This window comes from Orcinus orca, chromosome 7, assembly GCF_937001465.1.
Source record: "Orcinus orca chromosome 7, mOrcOrc1.1, whole genome shotgun sequence".
NCBI lineage: Eukaryota > Metazoa > Chordata > Mammalia > Artiodactyla > Delphinidae > Orcinus > Orcinus orca.
Genome location: NC_064565.1, coordinates 92634927 through 92653783, shown reverse-complemented (window position 1 = coordinate 92653783; position 18857 = coordinate 92634927). Strand labels below are relative to the sequence as shown.

Sequence of the window (18857 nt, the reverse complement as noted above, 5' to 3'; positions counted from 1 at the left end):
CCGAATTAAATTAACCTGTCATCGATTGCCCTTACTATGTTCTCACATGGAAATATTTAAACTCATTTCAATAAAGCCTTAAAAGAAAAACAGGTCCGGGCTTTCTTTCAGTAGAATATAAGGACTACTAGGAAATGAAAATGATCTGGTCTTTCAACACATTTCCAAAATTCTGATTAGGCACATAGTTGAGCTTATAAATACATGTAGTAACAATTTGACCAAGTGAATGTAAGTATAAATTATACCACCTTATGGTTTTGATGTGTCACCTTTCTGCAGAACAGTTTTCTTTAACATGTGCCAAAACTGGTGTGTGATTTGTTGACTTTTGCTGAAAATGGTGGTGTATTCCGATGTGGTTTTGTAGCTGGGGAGACCAATGCAGCCTTTCCCACACTGGTTCAATTACAGCTGTAACTGAAGTTTACCAGTACACCTGCCACATTAGGTATATCCTCTGGTCCCTGGGTATACTGTCTAACTTCATAGGACTCTGCCCAGTTTTCTTTTGTCTAGCTCTGCTACTTGCAGGGGAACACTTTTTCTTTGTGGCTATTAATTTCTCTCCTCTTAGCATCTGCACATTTTCTTTACATGCTGCCTGAGGACTTTTACAAATGCATTGTGGACATATTGCCAGCTGTAGGTGGATGTCCCTCCCTGGGTCATGAACCATGAAGGTGTTTGATTTCATCTTTCTACATACACATGGGATGAGTTGGGGATTGGGGTCACCCTCTACCCCTGAATATCTGAGAGTGCTTCTAAATCAATAGGTTGGCAGCGATGGGAAAAGCTTTCAAGCAGTCACCTGGGTCCTATGAAACAGTGTTGCTTCAGGGAGGGAAAATTCAGGAAAATCACGATGCTAGCTTTTTTTTTTTTAACATCTTTATTGAAGCATAATTGCTTTACAATGGTGTGTTAGTTTCTGCTGTATAACAAAGTGAATCAGCTATACACATACATATATCCCCATACCCCCTCCCTCTTGTGTCTCCCTCCCACCCTCCCTACCCCACCCCTCTAGGTAGTCACAAAGCACCGAGCTGATCTCCCTGTGCTATGTGGCTGCTTCCCACTAGCTATCTGTTTTACATTTGGTAGTGTATATATGTCCATGCCTCTCTCTCACTTTGTCCCAGTTTACCCTTCCCCCCACCACCGTGTCCTCAAGTCCATTCTCTATGTCTGCGTCTTTATTCCTGTCCTGCCCCTAGGTTCTTCAGAACGATTTTTTTCTTTTCTTTTTTTTTTTTTTAGATTCCATATATATGTGTTAGCATACGGTATTTGTTTTTCTCTTTCTGACTTACCTCACTCTGTATGACAGACTCTAGGTCCACATGATGCTAGTTTTGAAAACAAAAAGCATCCCTAGAAGCTGGGTTGAGGCGAGAGGGGAATGGGAGGATTCTGTATATTTTCCTACTCCTGGAGCGTCTCAGAGAGTCTTGGGAGACCTCTTGCTTTTTAGCCCAAGGAGAAGTGTTTAATCTCAAGACAAAATGTGGCTATTTACAAAATTTGCTGCTTTTCACCAGTAACTCAAAGTTATACATTTACAAATTGATTTTATTTTTTCATCTCATGAAAGTAATATATATTTATGTAACAACAAATTAAAGCAATTGAAAACAACAAAAAGGAGAAATAAAAACATAAAATTAAGACCTATAATCTTGCCATTCATTGATAACCATGATTGACATTTGGGCTTATACATACACTGTTATAATCTTTTTTTTCCTACATAAACATACGCCACAGCGTGTCTGCTGGGTATCTACTGTGGGGTGGGGGGGATGTACCTCCCAGCTGACTCCCTGCTGTCACCTTGCTTTCCACCTGCAGATCACCATCTACGAGGACTGGGGCTTCCAGGGCCGCCGCTACGAGTGCAGCAGCGACTGCCCCAACCTGCAGCCCTACTTCAGCCGCTGCAACTCCATCCGGGTGGACAGCAGCTGCTGGATGCTCTACGAGCGCCCCAACTACCAGGGCCACCAGTGCTTCCTGCGGCGCGGCGACTACCCCGACTACCAGCAGTGGATGGGCCTCAACGACTCCGTCCGCCCCTGCCACACAATTCCTTACGTGAGTCTTAGTTCAACACGACTCATGTGAAAGCATCACTGATCCATGGCCATAAATTCCTGTTCATAAAAGTCAGTTTGTTTCAACTCAGGACTAGTGTTCACGGTGAAATAGCGAAGCCCAACTCTCAAGCATTTAACAAAAAATTGATTGCCTTTACTACGCTCTCATATGGAAACATTAAAACTCATTTCAATAAAGCATTAAAAATGGGCAGATTGTTTTTAGGCACAAGAAATCACAACAATATAGCTTCTAAAGTTGAATTTGGAAGTATCTAGCTGATCCCTAATTTCTAAATAAAAACTACCTTGTTCAGTAAAGAAAAAAATCTATCTAGATCATTATTTCTTAATGAACACTGACAGACTATGGGAGAACAACATAAGTATAATGTATTCTGACTGTATTGGCGATTATTTTCAATACCTTCTTTATGACCTACGGATCTAGAAACTAGAACAGTTCGCTTGCAGGTGGCTCCTTGTATTCAGTAGTCATTATCAACTAGTTTTTTACAAGGGTCAGAAAAAGATCATTAATTAGGATTTCATGGGACATGGTCCTCACCAAAATGCTGCTTAATGTTTTTCAATCATGTGGAATTTGTATTTCTACATTCTGATGACACCAAATTATGTGTCATGACAAGCAGATTCAAGAAGTGAAACCAAAATTTGGCTGCAGAAATTTGCAGATGCAAAAAGAGGTACAAATAAGACAGAAATTTCTTTGAGGCAAGAAACTCAACTTACAAGTGACTTGGCAAAATGTTGGACATGTGGACTCAGAGTAAATATGAATTGTTGTACATGATGAGTACAAAAGTGACTTAAAAACAAGCTTGAGGGGCTTCCCTGGTGGCACAGTGGTTGAGAATCTGCCTGCCAATGCAGGGGACATGGGTTCTAGCCCTGGTCCGGGAAGATCCCACATGCTGCAGAGCCATTAAACCCAACTACTGAGCCTGCGCTCTAGAGCCCTTGAGCCACAACTGCTGAGCCCACATGCCACAACTACTGAAGCCCGCATGCCTAGAGGTGCCCCTGCTCACCGCAACTAGAGAAAGCCCTCGCACAGCAATGAAGACCCAACACAGCCAAAAATAAATAAATTCCAAAATAAAAATATTTAAAAACAAGCTTGAGGAGCTCAGCTCAGTGCTCTGTGATGACCTAGAGGGGTGGGATGGCGGGAGGAGAGAGGCTCAGGAGGGAGGGGATATATGTATACATATAGTTGATTCACTTTTTTCTACAGCAGAAACTAACACAACGTTGTAAAGCAATTATACTCCAATCAAAAAAAATACAAAAAAACCAAAACCAAGCTTGATAGGATTCAGTGATACACAGTCATAATGGTAAACGGAGTTAAAATCCTCTCTGCAGACTGAACTAAATACAGTTGTGACAGTTGTTTTTTTTTTAGAAAGGAATCCCTTTTATTGACTTTATTTCAATTCTTGTTTCTTCCACAGGATAGACCCCTGGTCAGGTCAGTTTTATTTTAATACTCTCCTTAATTTGTTAGAACAACCATGTAAGGAAAGGATACATATATGACAGGATGGTTTGAAAACCCTGCTTCATGAAGCTGCAGGCTGATTGAGTCACTTTTACTGACATCAAGGATGCCCACAACTTATTTTTCATCTTTGGTTTATTGTCACAACAGACTAGCTCTCACAGGATAAAGCTGTATGAGAGACATGGCTACGGAGGCCTGGTGTCCGAGCTCACAGAGGACTGCTCCTGCATGCATGACCACTTCCAGCTCAATGAGCTCCAATCACTCCACATGCTGGAGGGCTGGTGGGTCCTCTGCGAGATGCCCAACTACCAGGGGTGGTAGTACTTGCTGAGGCCAGGGGACTAAAGGAGCTACCATGACCGGGGAGGCCTGGATGCCAAAGTCGGCTCTCTGAGATGCATCATCGATTTGTACGAGGCTGTGTTTTCCTTATTATAATCCACATAGAGTTGCACTAAATATACAGATTGTGTTCCTGGCACTAAGTGATTCTTGTTCATCTTAAATGATAACTGAATTTTAATAAATGGTGACCCTTGGCAACTTATCTGACCCTGAAGGTCAAGTGTCTTGAATGTCTACTTACTTCCTGCTGGTCAGGCAGCAGTAATTATGAAGTCCCCACTCATGTCACGGGAAGGAGGGAGAAACACTGTCTGCCTCTATGACCCATGATCTGAGGGAGAGAGGAAAGAAACATAATGAAAAACTATGAAACCCATACACAGGAGAAAATATAGAACCAGTTGTGGCTGGGATACCAAAGACAAAGGATTGCTGGAGAGGTTAGGGCAGCTGAAGTTTCAGATAAGATTAGTCAAGAAAAGCTGAGTGAAAAGAGAAGTTTTAAGCAGAATTCCCAAAGTAGAGAAGGTCAAGTACGCATGATGAGGTCATCTGGGAGGAGAAGTGTTAAATTAAGAGTTAAAGGACCTGGGGCTCGTCGCAACCAGAGAAAGCCCGTGCACAGCAACAAAGACCCAACTCAGCCAAAAATTAATTAATTAATTAATTAATTAATTTTTTAAAAAAAGAGTTAAAGGGCCTGAGTTGTTATCCTGCCTCTGCTACTTACTAATAAAATGCCCCTCAGTCTCAGGTAAACTAGGACGGTTGGTTACTCCACTTCCTAGCTTATCTCTTTGAGCAAGTCATTTCTTATTCTCTGTGCCTAAATTGCCTTATTGAAAACTACAGGCAATAATAAATTCCTGTCTCACTAATTTCCAGGATAACTATGATGAAAAGCTGGGGAAAGATTGTGAACACACTTTGTTATCTTTAAATGTTTGTACAAATATAAATGTAAGAAATTAATGTATTCTCAGGGTTTCCTCAAATTCAACAGTACAGTACAGTCATCTTTATTTTGGACTCCAGTATGAACTTTTATCAAGATTCAATTATGGAAGACTCAACTATGCAGAGTGAAGTAAGAATATTTATTATCCTGCATACCTCTGACATTTCTTTCCACTAGAGTAGAGCTACTCTCCCAGAATGCTAATTCTTTTCACAAATTTACATAAGCAAAAATAGTGCTCTGTCCCAGTTAACTTCTTTATAGAAATTGAGAAGCTAATTTTAAAATTCATATGGAATTGCAAGGGACCCAGAATAGCCGAAACATTCTTGAAAAAAGAACAGAGTAGGAGTACTCACACTTCCTAATTTCAAAACTTACAACAAAGCAACAGTTATCAAGACAGCAGGGTACTGGCACAGGGTAGACATAGAGATGAATGGAATAGACTTGAGGGTCTAGAAATAAACCCATATGTCTATGCTCAACTGATTTTTGCCAAGGGTGCTAAGACCATTCAATGAGGAAAGAATAGCTTTTCAACAAATGGTGCTGGGACTACTGGATATCCAAATGCAAAAGAATAAAGTTAGACCTCCATTTCATACCACATATAAAAACTAACTCAAAATAAATCAAAGAACTCAAACTATAAAACTCTTAGAAGAAAACAGAGACATACATCTTTTTCTTTTTTTCTTTTGGCGTTATGCGGGCCTCTCACCATTGTGGCCTCTCCCATTGCGGAGCACGGGCTCCGGATGCGCAGGCCCATCGGCCATGGCTCACAGGCCCAGCCACTCCGCGGCATGTGGGATCTTCCCGGACCGGGGCACAAACCCGCGTCCCCTGCATCAGCAAGCAGACTCTCAACCACTGCTCCACCAGGGAAGCCCCATCTCTGTGATCTTTTATTAGGCAATGATATCTTAAATATGACCAAAAGCACAAGCAACAACAATAAAAAAATAAATTGGACTTCATCAAAATTAAAACCTTTTATGAATCAAAGGATACTATCAAGAAAGTGAAAAGACAGCCCACTGAATGGGAGAAAATATTTACAAACTTTTTATCTGGTAAGAGTCTAGTATCCAGAATATATAAAAACTCTTAAAACAACAACAGAAAGATAAACAACATAATTTAAAAATGGGCAAAGGATTTGAATATACATCTTTATGAAGAAGATATACAAATAGCCAAGAAGCTACTGAAGATGTTCAGCATTATTAGTCATTAGGGAAATTCAAATCAAACCACAGTAGGGTAGCACTTAATACCCACTAGGATGGTTATAATAATTTTAGGAAAAAAAAAAACAGAAAATAACAAATGTTAGTAAGGACGTGGAGAGATTGGAACTCTCATAAATAGCTGGTGGGAATGGAAAATGTTGCAGCCACCGTGGAAAACGGTTTGGTATTTCCTCAAATAGTTAAATAGAGTTATATGACTCAGCAATTCCACTCTGATGTTTATACTCCAAAGAATTGAAAATGGGTGTTCAAACAAAAACGTATACATGGGGACTTCCCTGGTGGTGCAATGGTTAAGAATCTGCCTGCCAATGCAGGGGACACGGGTTCAAGCCCTGATTCAGGAAGATCCCACTTGCCGTGGAGCAACTAAGCCCGTGCGCCACCACTACTGAGCCTGCACTCTGGAGCCGACGAGCCACAACTACTGAGTCCGTGTGCCACAACTACTGAAGCCCGCGTGCCTCGAGCTCATGCTCTGCAACAAGAGAAGCCACCACAACGAGAAGTGTGCACACTGCAACAAAGATTAGCCCCCGCTCGCTGCAACTAGAGAAAGCCCGCGCCCAGCAATGAAAACCCAAAGCAGCCAATAAATAAATAAATTTATTTTTAAGAAAAGTATACATGAATGTTCATAGCAGCACTATCCACGGTAGCCAGAAGGTGAAAACAACCCAAATGTCTATCAGTGGATGATTGGACAAATGAAATGTGATATATCCAAACAATGGAATATTATTTGGCCATAGAAAGGAATGATGTACTGATACATGCTACAACATGGATGAACCTTGAAAACATTAGGCTAAGTGAAAGAAGCCAGTCACATAAGACCACATATTATAGGATTCATTTATATGAAATAACCTGAATAGGCAAATCTAGAGACAGTAAGTGGATTCATGGGTTGCTTAGGTATGGGGGATGGGTGGATAAAGGAATGAAAACTAAAGGGTACAGGACTTCTCACTGTGGGATGAGCATGCTCTAAAATTCACTGTGGTGATGGTTGCACATAACTGTGAATATACTAAAACCACTGAATTATACACTTTAAATGGGTAAACTATATGGTATGTAAATTATATCTCAACAAAGCTGTTTAAAAATAATAATGCCCGGCACAGAACCTTAAGTAATAAATAATCTTTTAGAATAAGATTCCTTCTTGCTGAAGGAACATATGGTATAAATTATAAATATGAAGATAGACATATTACTAAACTGCTGTGGCTCTTACCATTACCAAATATACAGAAAGATTTGTTTTGCCGCTAGCTTAGTTAAACCACAGTGTGTTGTCCTTTGTTGGGTGACTAATGAAATATGAGCTCTGCTTTTTTTTAAAAAAAAGTAAAACCCAGGTGAGATGTCTCACTGAAAACAATTTTAAACTGAGGTTTTGTTTTGTTTTGCTTTAATCTAGTGAACTTAAGGGTTTAGAGAACAGCCTTTTATCTAAGAAAGCTCGGTGTGCCACAAGTTTTCTTCTCTATAAAATAAGGGGTGTGGACAAGAGGAGCTCCATGTTTCCTTCCGGCTCTGATTCTTTAAGACTGTATTAGGTTTCAACGTAGAGCATCTCAATGGTTACCAATGTAGGCCTTGAGGTCCATGGACATGGTTTCTGGCTTGACCGCCTAATGGCTGTGTGACCTTGAGCAAGTTACTTACGCTCCCTAAGCCTCAGTTTTCCCACTTGCATGTTCTTATGAGGAATAAATGAGATGCCTCCTGTAAAGAAGCTCAATAAGCAGCAGTCATCCCTCCATCAGTTTTACCTTGTTATGCTATATATATGGACTTCATAAAAAAGGGAGGGGGGCAAAGTAAATTAGCTATTTTCTAAAAAAAATTCTCTAATTCAAGGAAACGTGAACATCCTCAATGTCCTTTTAATAGTCACCCATTACTGCTGTCTTAGAAGGCTACATATAAATCAGTGACACAGGGATTTAGGAACCCTTTGCAGTCAGTTAATGCTGAGATCCTAGAGCCAGGCTGAAGAAATCAGCCTGGCAGCAATCAGTCAATTGAAGAATCCACTAGAATTTACCAGAATTCCTGTTAAAGCCAAATATTTTCAAGGTTGGTAGGGAGAACAGGCTACTTTGGTGCTAGGCCCTTTGCAAGGTAAAAAAAAAAAAAAAAGAACGACATTGAACCTACTATGAGAAGTGTATAATTAGGGAGAATATAAGCTATGCACATCTGGAAACATAACCTCTAAAACAAGTCATTGTTATATGCAGAAACAATCAGTTTAGGCCTTCAAGGCTGACAGACCTGAGTTCAGTTCCCAGTGCCTCTACTTACTAGCTGTGTGTACCTTTTTGAATTTGTTTCTCATAGTGATCAGTACGTGATTAGACTTGATCAGCTGGGGACCCTGGCTTGGAATGGGTGTTCAGAGAGCCTCCTCTGGCCTCCTCCAGATACAATCTTCCCCACAGGACAGGAATGTGTGGAACAACAGGGACATGCCCACACGTCTTCTAGACCACACTCCTTATACCTGGAGCTCCAGAATTTCCTCCATTTACACGCTTGCTTCCAAAATCTAAGAGAGTCTTCACTCACCCACCCAAGGACACTGGTACTCAAAGGGCAGCTGTTTGGGGGCATGGTCGGGATGCGGGGGTGGAGCTTGGACATGTGAGGGAGTGAGAAGTGAGGAGGGCGGTCCATGGGGTGGTGGAGGGGGCCTCTATTTATGCTCTTGCCCTGGATCTCTCAAATATTTGGGGAAGTACTGATAATAATTGTGCTGTGTTAGCTACATGACGTACTCTATATAAGATTCCTGGTACAATGTCTAGAACACACTAAACACTCTTCATACAGTAGGCTGTCATTATTAACTATTATTATTTCCATCATCATGAGCCAAGTGAGTGCTGTAAAGTTTGCTACAGGTTCAATCCTACCTACTTAAGTGAGAGCAGATGTGGCTTCCTTCAGCAGGGTCATGTCAATGATGTGCTGATGAACTCAAGAGGTTTCATCTGGGAGACACATAAGTGGTTACCAGAGAAAGAAGTCTGCAAACGCTTCAGGAAAACCCAGCTGACAAACTAAAACATTGGCATGGGGGAAGGGAGGCAGGGAGGGTAATGAACTATTTCCACAGAGCCTTCTAACAGGCCCCAGGTAACTTTAATGGCTCTTTTTTTTTTTTTAAAGATTTATTTATTTTTGGCTCTGTTGGGTCTTAGTTGAGGCGAGAGAGCTGTTCGTTGCAGCACGCGGGCTTCTCTCTAGTTGTGGGTTTTTCTCTCTCTAGTTGTGGCACACAGGCTCCAGGGCACATGGGCTCTGTAGCTGTGGCACATGAGCTCTCTAGTTGAGGCACACAAGCTCAGTAGTTGTGGCACGTGGGCTTTGTTGCCCCGCGGCATGTGGGATCTTAGTTCCCTGACCAGGGATCAAACCCACGTCCCCTGCACTGTAAGGCGGATTCTTTACCAATGGACCACCAGGGAAGTCCCTTAATGGCTCTTAAATGAACTATTTTGTTTTTGGAAGAAACCAGGGTTATATCAGATCCATTCAAATATTTTGACATGCAAGTCTATGTATTTTGATATACGAGTTTGTTTAACCATGAGTTCCTAAAGAACTTTAAATGGTTTTTAATTTTTTTTTAATTTTTTAAAATTTAAATGAGACCTGTCTTTTTTAAAACAAGTTTTGCACTTCTTTTTAAAGGAAAAAGAAAAAACTTGTATGTAACTTTAAACTTGGTATTCAAATATTTGTGCTAAAAGGCTCATTGGCTCAGTCCCTTAATCTCCCACATATTTTAGACTGGGGTGTTGGCTGATACTACAAAGAGACAGAACAAAGCATGTCTTGCAGCATCCGGGACCCAATGTCTTATTCCATTGACCCATCCATCTTCTAAAATGCAAGGAAGTGACTGGGGATCTCATTATTTTTCTTCACAAAAATGTTGCTCATCACCTTTTCTTTCATTTTTGTTCTCTTTCTCAGGCCATCTCTCCTTTAGCAGTTAAAGGTAAGTTCTGAGACCTTCACGGGAGAGCTCTAGTGGTGCTCTAACACCTCCCCTCCCCTCAGGAAGGCCTCCCTGCTGCCAGCCTACACCAGCCTGCCCAATTTCTGGGCCATTTTTACCTCCCTTCAAGTTTTCCCAGGTCACCAAGGACCAGACAGGAGTGGAGGCTATCAGAACCAGGGGACGTGGTAGAGGACTGAGTGGGAGAGAATGATGGCTGTGTCTCTGAACATCCACATAGGTGACCTCATGTGGGTGAGTTATTGTTCTCCAAAATAAAATCAGAATCATTTGCAATAAAATGGGCATCACTTGCTTAACTGTTTTTCTTGTTTCCAGGACTCTATCCATATAATTAATTAGTAAATAATCATGGGGGATAGAGAAGTGTGACATGGCCCTTACCCTTAAGGTTATTACCTTGTTGAAGACACTAAACCAGGCTGGGAAAACTGGACAGCTACATATAAACGAATGAAATTAGAACACTCCCTAACACCATACACAAAAAATAAACTCAAAATGGATTACAGACCTAAATGTAAGGCCAGACACTATCAAACTCTTAGAGGAAAACATAGGCAGAACACTCTATGACATAAATCACAGCAAGATCCTTTTTGACCCACCTCCTAGAGAAATGGAAATAAAACCAAAAATAAACAAATGGGACCTAATGAAACTTCAAAGCTTTTGCACAGCAAAGGAAACCACAAACAAGACGAAAAGGCAACCCTCAGAATGGGAGAAAATATTTGCAAATGAAGCAACTGACAAAGGATTAACTCCAAAGTATACAAGCAGCTCATGCACCTCAATATCAAAAAAACAAACAACCCAGTCCAAAAATGGGCAGAAGACCTAAATCGACATTTCTCCGAAGAAGATATACAGATTGCCAACAAACACATGAAAGAATGCTCAACATCACTAATCATTAGAGAAATGCAAATCAAAACTACAATGAGGTATCACCTCACACCGGTCAAAATGGCCATCATCAAAATATCTACAAACAGGGTTTCCCTGGTGGCGCAGTGGTTGAGAGTCCGCCTGCCGATGCAGGGGACACGGGTTCATGCCCCGGTACGGGAAGATCCCACATGTCGCGGAGCGGCTGGGCCCGTGAGCCATGGCCGCTGAGCCTGCGCGTCCGGAGCCTGTGCTCCGCAATGGGAGAGGCCACAACAGTGAGAGGCCCACGTACAGCAAAAAAAAAAAAAAAATCTACAAACAGTAAATGTTGGAGAGGGTGTAGAGAAAAGGGAACCCTCTTGCACTGTTGGTGAGAATGTAAATTGATACAGCCAATCTGGAGAACAGTATGGAGGTTCCTTAAAAAACTAAACATAGAACTACCATACGACCCAGCAATCCCACTACTGGGTACATACCCTGAGAAAACCATAATTCCAAAAGAGTCATGTACCACAATGTTCATTGCAGCACTATTTACAATAGGTAGGACATGGAAGCAACCTAAGTGTCCATCGACAGATGAATGGATAAAGAAGATGTGGCACATATATACAATGGAATATTACTCAGCCATAAAAAGAAACGAAATTGAGTTATTTGTAGTGAGGTGGATGGACCTAGAGTCTGTCGTAAAGAGTGAAGTAAGTCAGAAGGAGAAAAACAAATATGTATGCTAACACATATATATGGAATCTGGAAAAAAAAAAAAGGTTCTGAAGAACCTAGGAGCAGGACGGGAATAAAGACGCAGACATAGAGAATGACTTGAGGACACGGGGAGGGGGAAGGGTAAGCTGGGACGAAGTGAGAGAGTGGCATGGACATATACACACTACCAAATGTAAAATACATAGCTTGTGGGAAGCAGCCGCATAGCACAGGGAGATCAGCTCAGTGCTTTGTGACCACCTAGAGGGTGGCAACTATTTACATATCATTTACACTGTATTCACAACTACTTACACAGCATTTACATTGTAGTAGGTATTATAAGTAATCTAGAGATGATTTAAAGTATATGGGAAGATTGTGTAGGTTATATGCAAATACTACTCCATTTTGTATAAGGGACTTGAGCATCTGCAGATTTTGGTATCCACAGGAGTTCTGGAAGCAATCCCATGGATACCGAGGGACGGCCTGCTCTATTTCTAGTATTTTATTTGATCCCTAAAATGTGTTAATATAATTGTTTGCCTCAGGGCTCTGTTAGTGCTGCCACCAGTTTTGCAAGAGGTCAGGATGAATTCTACAATGTCACATGACATAGGCTATGAAATAGACTGGGGCCAGCCTGTAGCCACCTATATTCTTTATCGTCCCATGGAGGGTCATGTCAGGGCCTGGGTATCTGCTGGATACTGTGTTGGTTCTATTCCAATAGAGGGACTCCTACTCACTGTGGGTTCCCCTTTTTATAGGAAGAGCCTTAGTAAACCTATTACATGTTAACATAAATAACATATTTTATGAATAATAACCATACTTTCCAAAGCAAAAACAATGAAAAGACTGGAATTGCTTTACATTTTACCAAATCTCTTTAATGTCATATAGCCTCTGGAAAAACTCCACTGTACACTTGTGAAGGAATAAGAGTGAAAAGGGCAAATAACATCTTGGTATTGTTATGAAAACTGTTCTGACCATATGAACCCCTTGAAAGTGTCTTGGGGACCTTAGAGGTCCCCATATCACACTGTGAAATCCATACTATCAAGATACCCTGTTGGGGCTTCCCTGGTGGCGCAGTGGTTGAGAGTCCGCCTGCCGATGCAGGGGACACGGGTTCGTGCCCCGGTCTGGGAAGATCCCACACTCCGCGGAGCGGCTAGGCCCGTGAGCCATGGCCACTGAGCCTGCGCGTCCGGAGCCTGTGCTCTGCAACAGGAGAGGCCACAACAGTGAGAGGCCCGCACACCGCAAAAAAAAAAAAAAAAAAAAAAGATACCCTGTTGTCTGGCCTGGTATCAAGATGCTCTGTTGTCTGGTGCTGTCTAGCATCTCAAAAGTCTGAGGAAGTAGAGGGTGTTGTACCTTGAGGGTTTCTACATTACTCCTTACACTAACTCAAATCACCCTTACCAAGTGAACAAGAGTTTATCAGGGTGAAGAGAAAAGATAGATCTTAGGACATTTGAAGGAGGCCAGGGACCCCAAAGAGCGAGCAAGTCTCTGGGCAGCCGCCAGCAGAAGGAAGGATGTAGGCTCCAAGGGAGATGTGAGAAAGGAAGGCCACAACAATCTGCTTTCAATCACAGAATCTTGAATTTGAATTATGCTTTACGCTTTTCAAAGCATTTTCACAGATTACTTGATTCCCTCTTCCTTAAGATTTCTTATTATTTAAATTCTGGTTTTCAAGAAGTATTTTTGTTTTGTTTTGTTTTTAAACACCAGTCCCTGAGCAGAACACATGGTTTAGTTTAATTACCTTTAAGGAGTCAATTAAGCAGACTAGGCTATAAAATAAAAGCACGGGGATAGAATTCCGCTCATCCTTCTACGTTAAAGACTTTTCATTTTGGTGGCAACAACAGCTTTTGTGAATTAGAACAACCCGAACCTACCAGAAAGAATAAGAGTAAACATTCAGCTAACCGCAGTGACCAGGGGGAGGGAGGGCGGAGAGCTTGCAAATCCCCTTACTCACCGAAATGGGCTCCTTTTGTGTGATTTCCTGCGGAGGCAGCAGTCAGGGCTGCTATTTATACAGCGGCCCTCCCCCTAGTCGCACACAGCATCCAGCGAACACCTCCTGCTTCCTCTCTCCAGAATGGGAAAGGTAAGTGCTTGGGTACCTGATGCTCAACCTTTCCCGGGTCGCGGCATCTTCAGCGGGGCTGCAAATCGCTTCATGCTTCCACATCTTCCATTTTGCAGATCACCTTCTACGAGGACCGGGGCTTCCAGGGCCGCTGCTACGAGTGCAGCAGCGACTGCCCCAACCTGCAGCCCTACGTCAGCCGCTGCAACTCCATCCGGGTGGACAGCGGCTGCTGGATGCTCTATGAGCGCCCCAACTACCAGGGCCACCAGTACTTCCTGCGGCGCGGCGACTACCCCGACTACCAGCAGTGGATGGGCTTCAATGACTCCGTCCGCTCCTGCCGCCTCATCCCCACTGTGAGTGTGGCTCTGTCTTTGCCTTCCTCTCTTTGGAAATCAAAGCCATTAAAAACTGTCATCCTTCAACCAAACGGTTCCAACTGGAGAGCAGAAAGGGGAGTGAGCCCAGTGCATGCAGTCCATTCTAGAAGGGTGTCCCAGATAGCAAGCCATTCTTCATGAACTCTGGTGTTTTTTTTAAAATCACATATTCCCAGTTTTTCATGTTTTAAATGGAATCAAAAATGAAAAGACTCATTAACAAAAAGCAGAACATAGAAGAGACTGAAGTTATCTGTTCGAGATATAATTTTTTTTTTTTTGTATTGAAGTATAGTTGATTTACAATGTTCTGTTAATGTCTGCTGTACAGCAAAGTGATTCAGTCATACATACATTCTTTTTTTTATATTCTTTTCCATTATGTTTTTTCACCAGACAGTGATTATGGTTCTCTGGGCTGTACAGTAGGACCTTGTTGTTTATCCATCCTATATATAATAGTTTGCCTCTGCTAACCCTAAACTCCCACTCCAACATATAATTTCTAAAAGTGGTCATTGCAAGCCATATCAACTCAGAAATCCAATATATCACAACTTATAAAGACAATCTGGTTCTGTTTAATTGATAAAAATACTTTTGCTTGCTTTGGCTTACTTTTCTAATTGATTATCCTCCTAGAGAAGACAGGCATCCTGGCTTCTATTCTGATTTTGTAGGCAGTACCTATTAGCTCACCTAGAGGTAGAAATTAGAAGAAAGGCCACATCCAAAACTACAGTTTGAGATTCAGTCTTTCCTAGAGAGTGATGGCAGAGTTCTTAGAAGAATGTGTAGAAGTGCGGGAGCATGAGATATGGTGTCATCCAAACAGAGCTGCAAGAAGACCATTCCTGCTGCTGGGGGAATGAGGAAGTGAAGGGTAGGAGGCCAGAAAGGAAGCTTAAGAGTCACATAGGTGGAAATTTGAACTGAAAATGAAGTTATGAAAACGGAGGTAGGGAAGATGTGTCATCTTACTTTTTTGCAAGGGCTTAGTAATCCATAGTATGCATGAAAACCAAAACATTAGTCCTACAGAAAATAGCTAAACGTTGATTCCTTTATAACAAGGGGAATATATCAAATGAGGCTTCACTTTCCAATGATGCTCACTTTTCTCCTTTGAGAGGGACGTTCTCTAATAAGAAGCACTAAAATTATCAATTTTATTTTAGACAAACCTAAATTCCCGAGGACAGAGACTGGTGCATAGCAGTTGAAGAGCTGCTAAGTTCTGTTCCTAGCTTAGCCCATCCACCGTGAGATTCACGGATGGGCGTTGGGGACCAGGAAGGCTCCTTAACTCTGCGACATGGTTGTGGTGAAAGCAGACTTGGACTAAGGGAACTTTAATTTCTCTCTATTTGTGTTCACTTACTTTTTCTTCTCTGTCTGCCACCCTAGCACTCCGGCACTTTCAGAATGAGAATCTATGAGAGAGATGACTTCAGAGGACAAATGTCAGAGATCACAGATGATTGTCTGTCTCTTCAGGACCGCTTCCACCTCAATGAGATCCACTCCCTCAATGTGCTGGAGGGCTCCTGGGTCCTTTACGAGCTGCCCAACTACAGGGGAAGGCAGTACCTCCTGAGGCCAGGGGAGTACAGGAGATATCTTGACTGGGGGGCGATGAATGCCAAGGCTGGTTCTCTAAGACGGGTGACAGATTTTTACTGAAGTATTTTCATTCTCCACTTTTCTCCTTTAGAATCTAATAAAAGATTTAGCTTGTGTTTCTGGCACTAACAGAGTCCTGCCTTTCTTTTAATCTATTAGGCCTTCAAAAGCAACAATGGCACTTGACCAGACATGATAACATATGCTTTCAAGATGGGGAACAACCTCTTATAAGGGGAAGTAAGTAGAGGATATTATTGCCAGCATTCTTTTAAAGGCTAGGCCACGTGGGCTCAAAGTTCAGTTCAACTGGGCTCAACCCATTTGTGGTTAATCTTACAAGTTACAAGAATAAACAAGTTACATAAATAAAGTTACAATAATAAACAAGTACTTATTGAAACACCTCAAGTTACCCCTCCAGGTTATCCCCACCATCTTCCCTATATAGTCCAAGTCTTAATTGATAAGGAAAGCCATTCTCATCTAGACTCTTACTTTAGCTCCATAAACAAACAAATAAATGAACCTGTCCTCTCACCTACTGCACTCCTTATCCTTCTAACAGCCTCCATCCCCTTTCTCCCATTTCCAATACCTCATACCTCCATGAGATTTCCCAATAGAATTCCCTGTCTCTTTGCTGTACGTGCTTTGTACAAAATTTTCAGGATTTTTACCAAAAACCATATGCACATAGGAAAACTCTGCCTCCTATCATTTTTTTTTTTTTTTTCTGGCCACGCTGCATGTGGGCCTTAGTTCCCCTACCAAGGATCGAAACCACACCCCCTGCAGTGGCAGCATGGTGTCTTAACTCCTAGAATGTCAGGGAGTCCCTGCCTCCCATCATTTTAATAGGAGTAAAGTACTGTGACCATATATGAAAAATAAGGGACTTCCCTGGTGGTGCAGTGGTGAAGAATCCTCCTGCCAATGCAGGGGATACAGGTTCAATCCCTGGGCTGAGAAGATCACACGTGCCACGGAGTAACTAAACCTGTGCACCACAATTATTGAGCCTGAGCTCTAGAGCCCGCATGCCACAAGTACTGAAACTTGCACGCTCTAGGGCTCGCATCATGCAACTACTGAGCCTGTGTGCTGCAACTACTGAAGCCCATGCGCCTAGAGAACGTGCTCTGCAACAAGAGAAGCCACCGCAATGAGAATCCTGGGCACCACAATGAGAAGTAGCCCCTGCTGGCCACAACTAGGGAAAGCCCGCGTGCAGCAATGAAGACCCAATGCAGCCAAAATAAAAATAATAATAAAGAAAAATAATACTAAATCAAAAAAAGGGCTCTAAAATTTTCTGGAGAAGTTTGCTTGTTTGATTGAGTTGTTTTCTTTTTTAAATAAACATAGATTAAGGTCACTAATAAAAAATTACAACATAATAAATTAAAGAAATTAAAAATAGGTGAATGAAAAAATTGGGTCAGAAGAAAAACGAGAGAGAGAGAGAGAGAGAGAGAGAGTGGTGGAGCCAGGAGTGAAGTTTGAGCCCAAACTGGGTGCTATAAAGGCACTTTGGTGGCTGAAGTTAGAACCAGATTTGGATCCAGCAGCCAAGACATAGAAGGAAACATGATCAGTTCCATGACTGACAGAGTCCATAAGACAAATAAATTAATTATTCAAGACTAGCCTAACCATTCCCAGTACTGAAACCTAAAAGAAAATTTTCTTGTGGGTCCTAGTAAAGAAGATACTGAGTAAACAACGTCCTCAATAACATCCTGCGATAATTACATATGGTTCTTAGGACTGTTTCTTGTAAAGTTCCCCAGTGAAGCTGACAGCTTCAGGTCAAAATTCATCTGAAGTACCCTATCCTTTGAGATTCTAATAAATGGCTCAAAGCTCATCTCACAGCAGGTGGGAGACTTAGTACCCACTTCTTCCAACACACATATAACCAATGTTTCTTGGAATTCTGGAGAGGAGACGAGTTGTTTATGCGGAGACGAGTTGTTTATGCTTTTCCCAGTTACTCTCCACTCTGAACTCCTGTCTTGTCATTGAGTGGATCCACACTGACCCAAAGTGGAGACATAGTGCCTTTTCCTTGAACTCCTGAACCATTTCTCACATAAAGCATTAATGTGTGCAGCCAGCTTTGTTACAGAGGTTGTGCGGGGAGAGATGCAAGTTTAGATCACAATAGCACAACAATATCAAGTTTAATATTGGATGACCCTGCTCTAGTCTGCAAGCTCCAACCTGCTGCTGGGCGGCCTGTCTTTCCCTTCCTTGCTCCTCTCTTCTCTGTCCTTAGATGTACCCACATGTTTGTTCATTCTCTGTAGAGTCTCCTTCCATCTCACACATCAAGGGCTCCATATCCACCACCCAAGTGGCTTATTACCAGGACAAGCATATAATGCGTTGCTTATCCTGAGTCATTTTTGAGAGTGAGTGTGTTCTATTAAGGATTACACTGTAGCAAGAGGCATGAAGCAGGACCGTTCCAGGCAAACTGGGGCACGTGGTAAGGCTCTTTATAAAGGCTCCTTCCCTGGAAAATAGATTCTTGTATTATTTGATATTAATTGTTCCTAAATCTCAGTTCTTTAACCTTTAAACTCCCAAAACTAGTGTTGGCTTCCTGGAGACATTAGCCAGCATCCTCTGTTTGCCAATAATAATACAGCAAACATGAATGAGAAAGCCAAAAACTTCTTGGAGTGCCAAGTTTTACATTATTTGCCTAGTAGGCATAAACTCACAGGCATCAGACATGGAAATTATGTGAAACACCTGAACTGAAGGCACATAAAACTAGAGACCCTGGATCTCATTGATCAAGTTTGCAAGCTGCTTCCCTTCCTGGGGCACAGGCAAAGAGAATGCAATCCACCCACTAATCCCAACTTAAAGAAAAGGT

General features: G+C 41.9%; 2 protein-coding genes and 1 long non-coding RNA gene across 5 annotated transcripts in view; 2 read left to right on the top strand and 1 right to left on the bottom strand.

Moving 5' to 3' along the window:
- LOC117201481 (uncharacterized) overlaps window positions 1-14289 on the bottom strand; it is a 54515-nt gene extending 40226 nt beyond the window's left edge. For 2 of the 3 annotated variants that reach the window (XR_004483524.2, XR_007478325.1), the window contains exon 1: window positions 13848-14289. This is a non-coding gene — a long non-coding RNA (uncharacterized LOC117201481). The remainder of the gene's footprint in view (window positions 1-13847) is intronic. The other variant, XR_007478324.1, reaches the window with a different exon arrangement.
- LOC101285635 (gamma-crystallin A) lies at window positions 790-3954 on the top strand. Its single transcript, XM_004262936.2, has 3 exons — window positions 790-798; window positions 1858-2100; window positions 3778-3954. The coding sequence occupies exons 1-3, from the start codon at window positions 790-792 to the stop codon at window positions 3952-3954; spliced, it is 429 nt and encodes a 142-aa protein (XP_004262984.2).
- LOC101284282 (gamma-crystallin B) lies at window positions 13808-16092 on the top strand. Its single transcript, XM_004262786.3, has 3 exons — window positions 13808-13979; window positions 14078-14320; window positions 15752-16092. Exons 1-3 carry the CDS (start codon window positions 13971-13973, stop codon window positions 16025-16027), a joined length of 528 nt encoding a protein of 175 aa, XP_004262834.1. The 5' UTR covers window positions 13808-13970; the 3' UTR covers window positions 16028-16092.
- The last annotated feature ends 2765 nt before the right edge of the window (window positions 16093-18857 follow it).

What these genes read in the sequence shown, in the direction of transcription:
- LOC101284282 (XM_004262786.3), top strand. An exon ending in CCTGCCGCCTCATCCCCACT is followed by an intron (nt 14,321 to 15,751) that starts GTGAGTGTGGCT and finishes CTGCCACCCTAG; the next exon opens with CACTCCGGCACTTTCAGAAT.
- LOC101285635 (XM_004262936.2), top strand. An exon ending in CCTGCCACACAATTCCTTAC is followed by an intron (nt 2,101 to 3,777) that starts GTGAGTCTTAGT and finishes TTGTCACAACAG; the next exon opens with ACTAGCTCTCACAGGATAAA.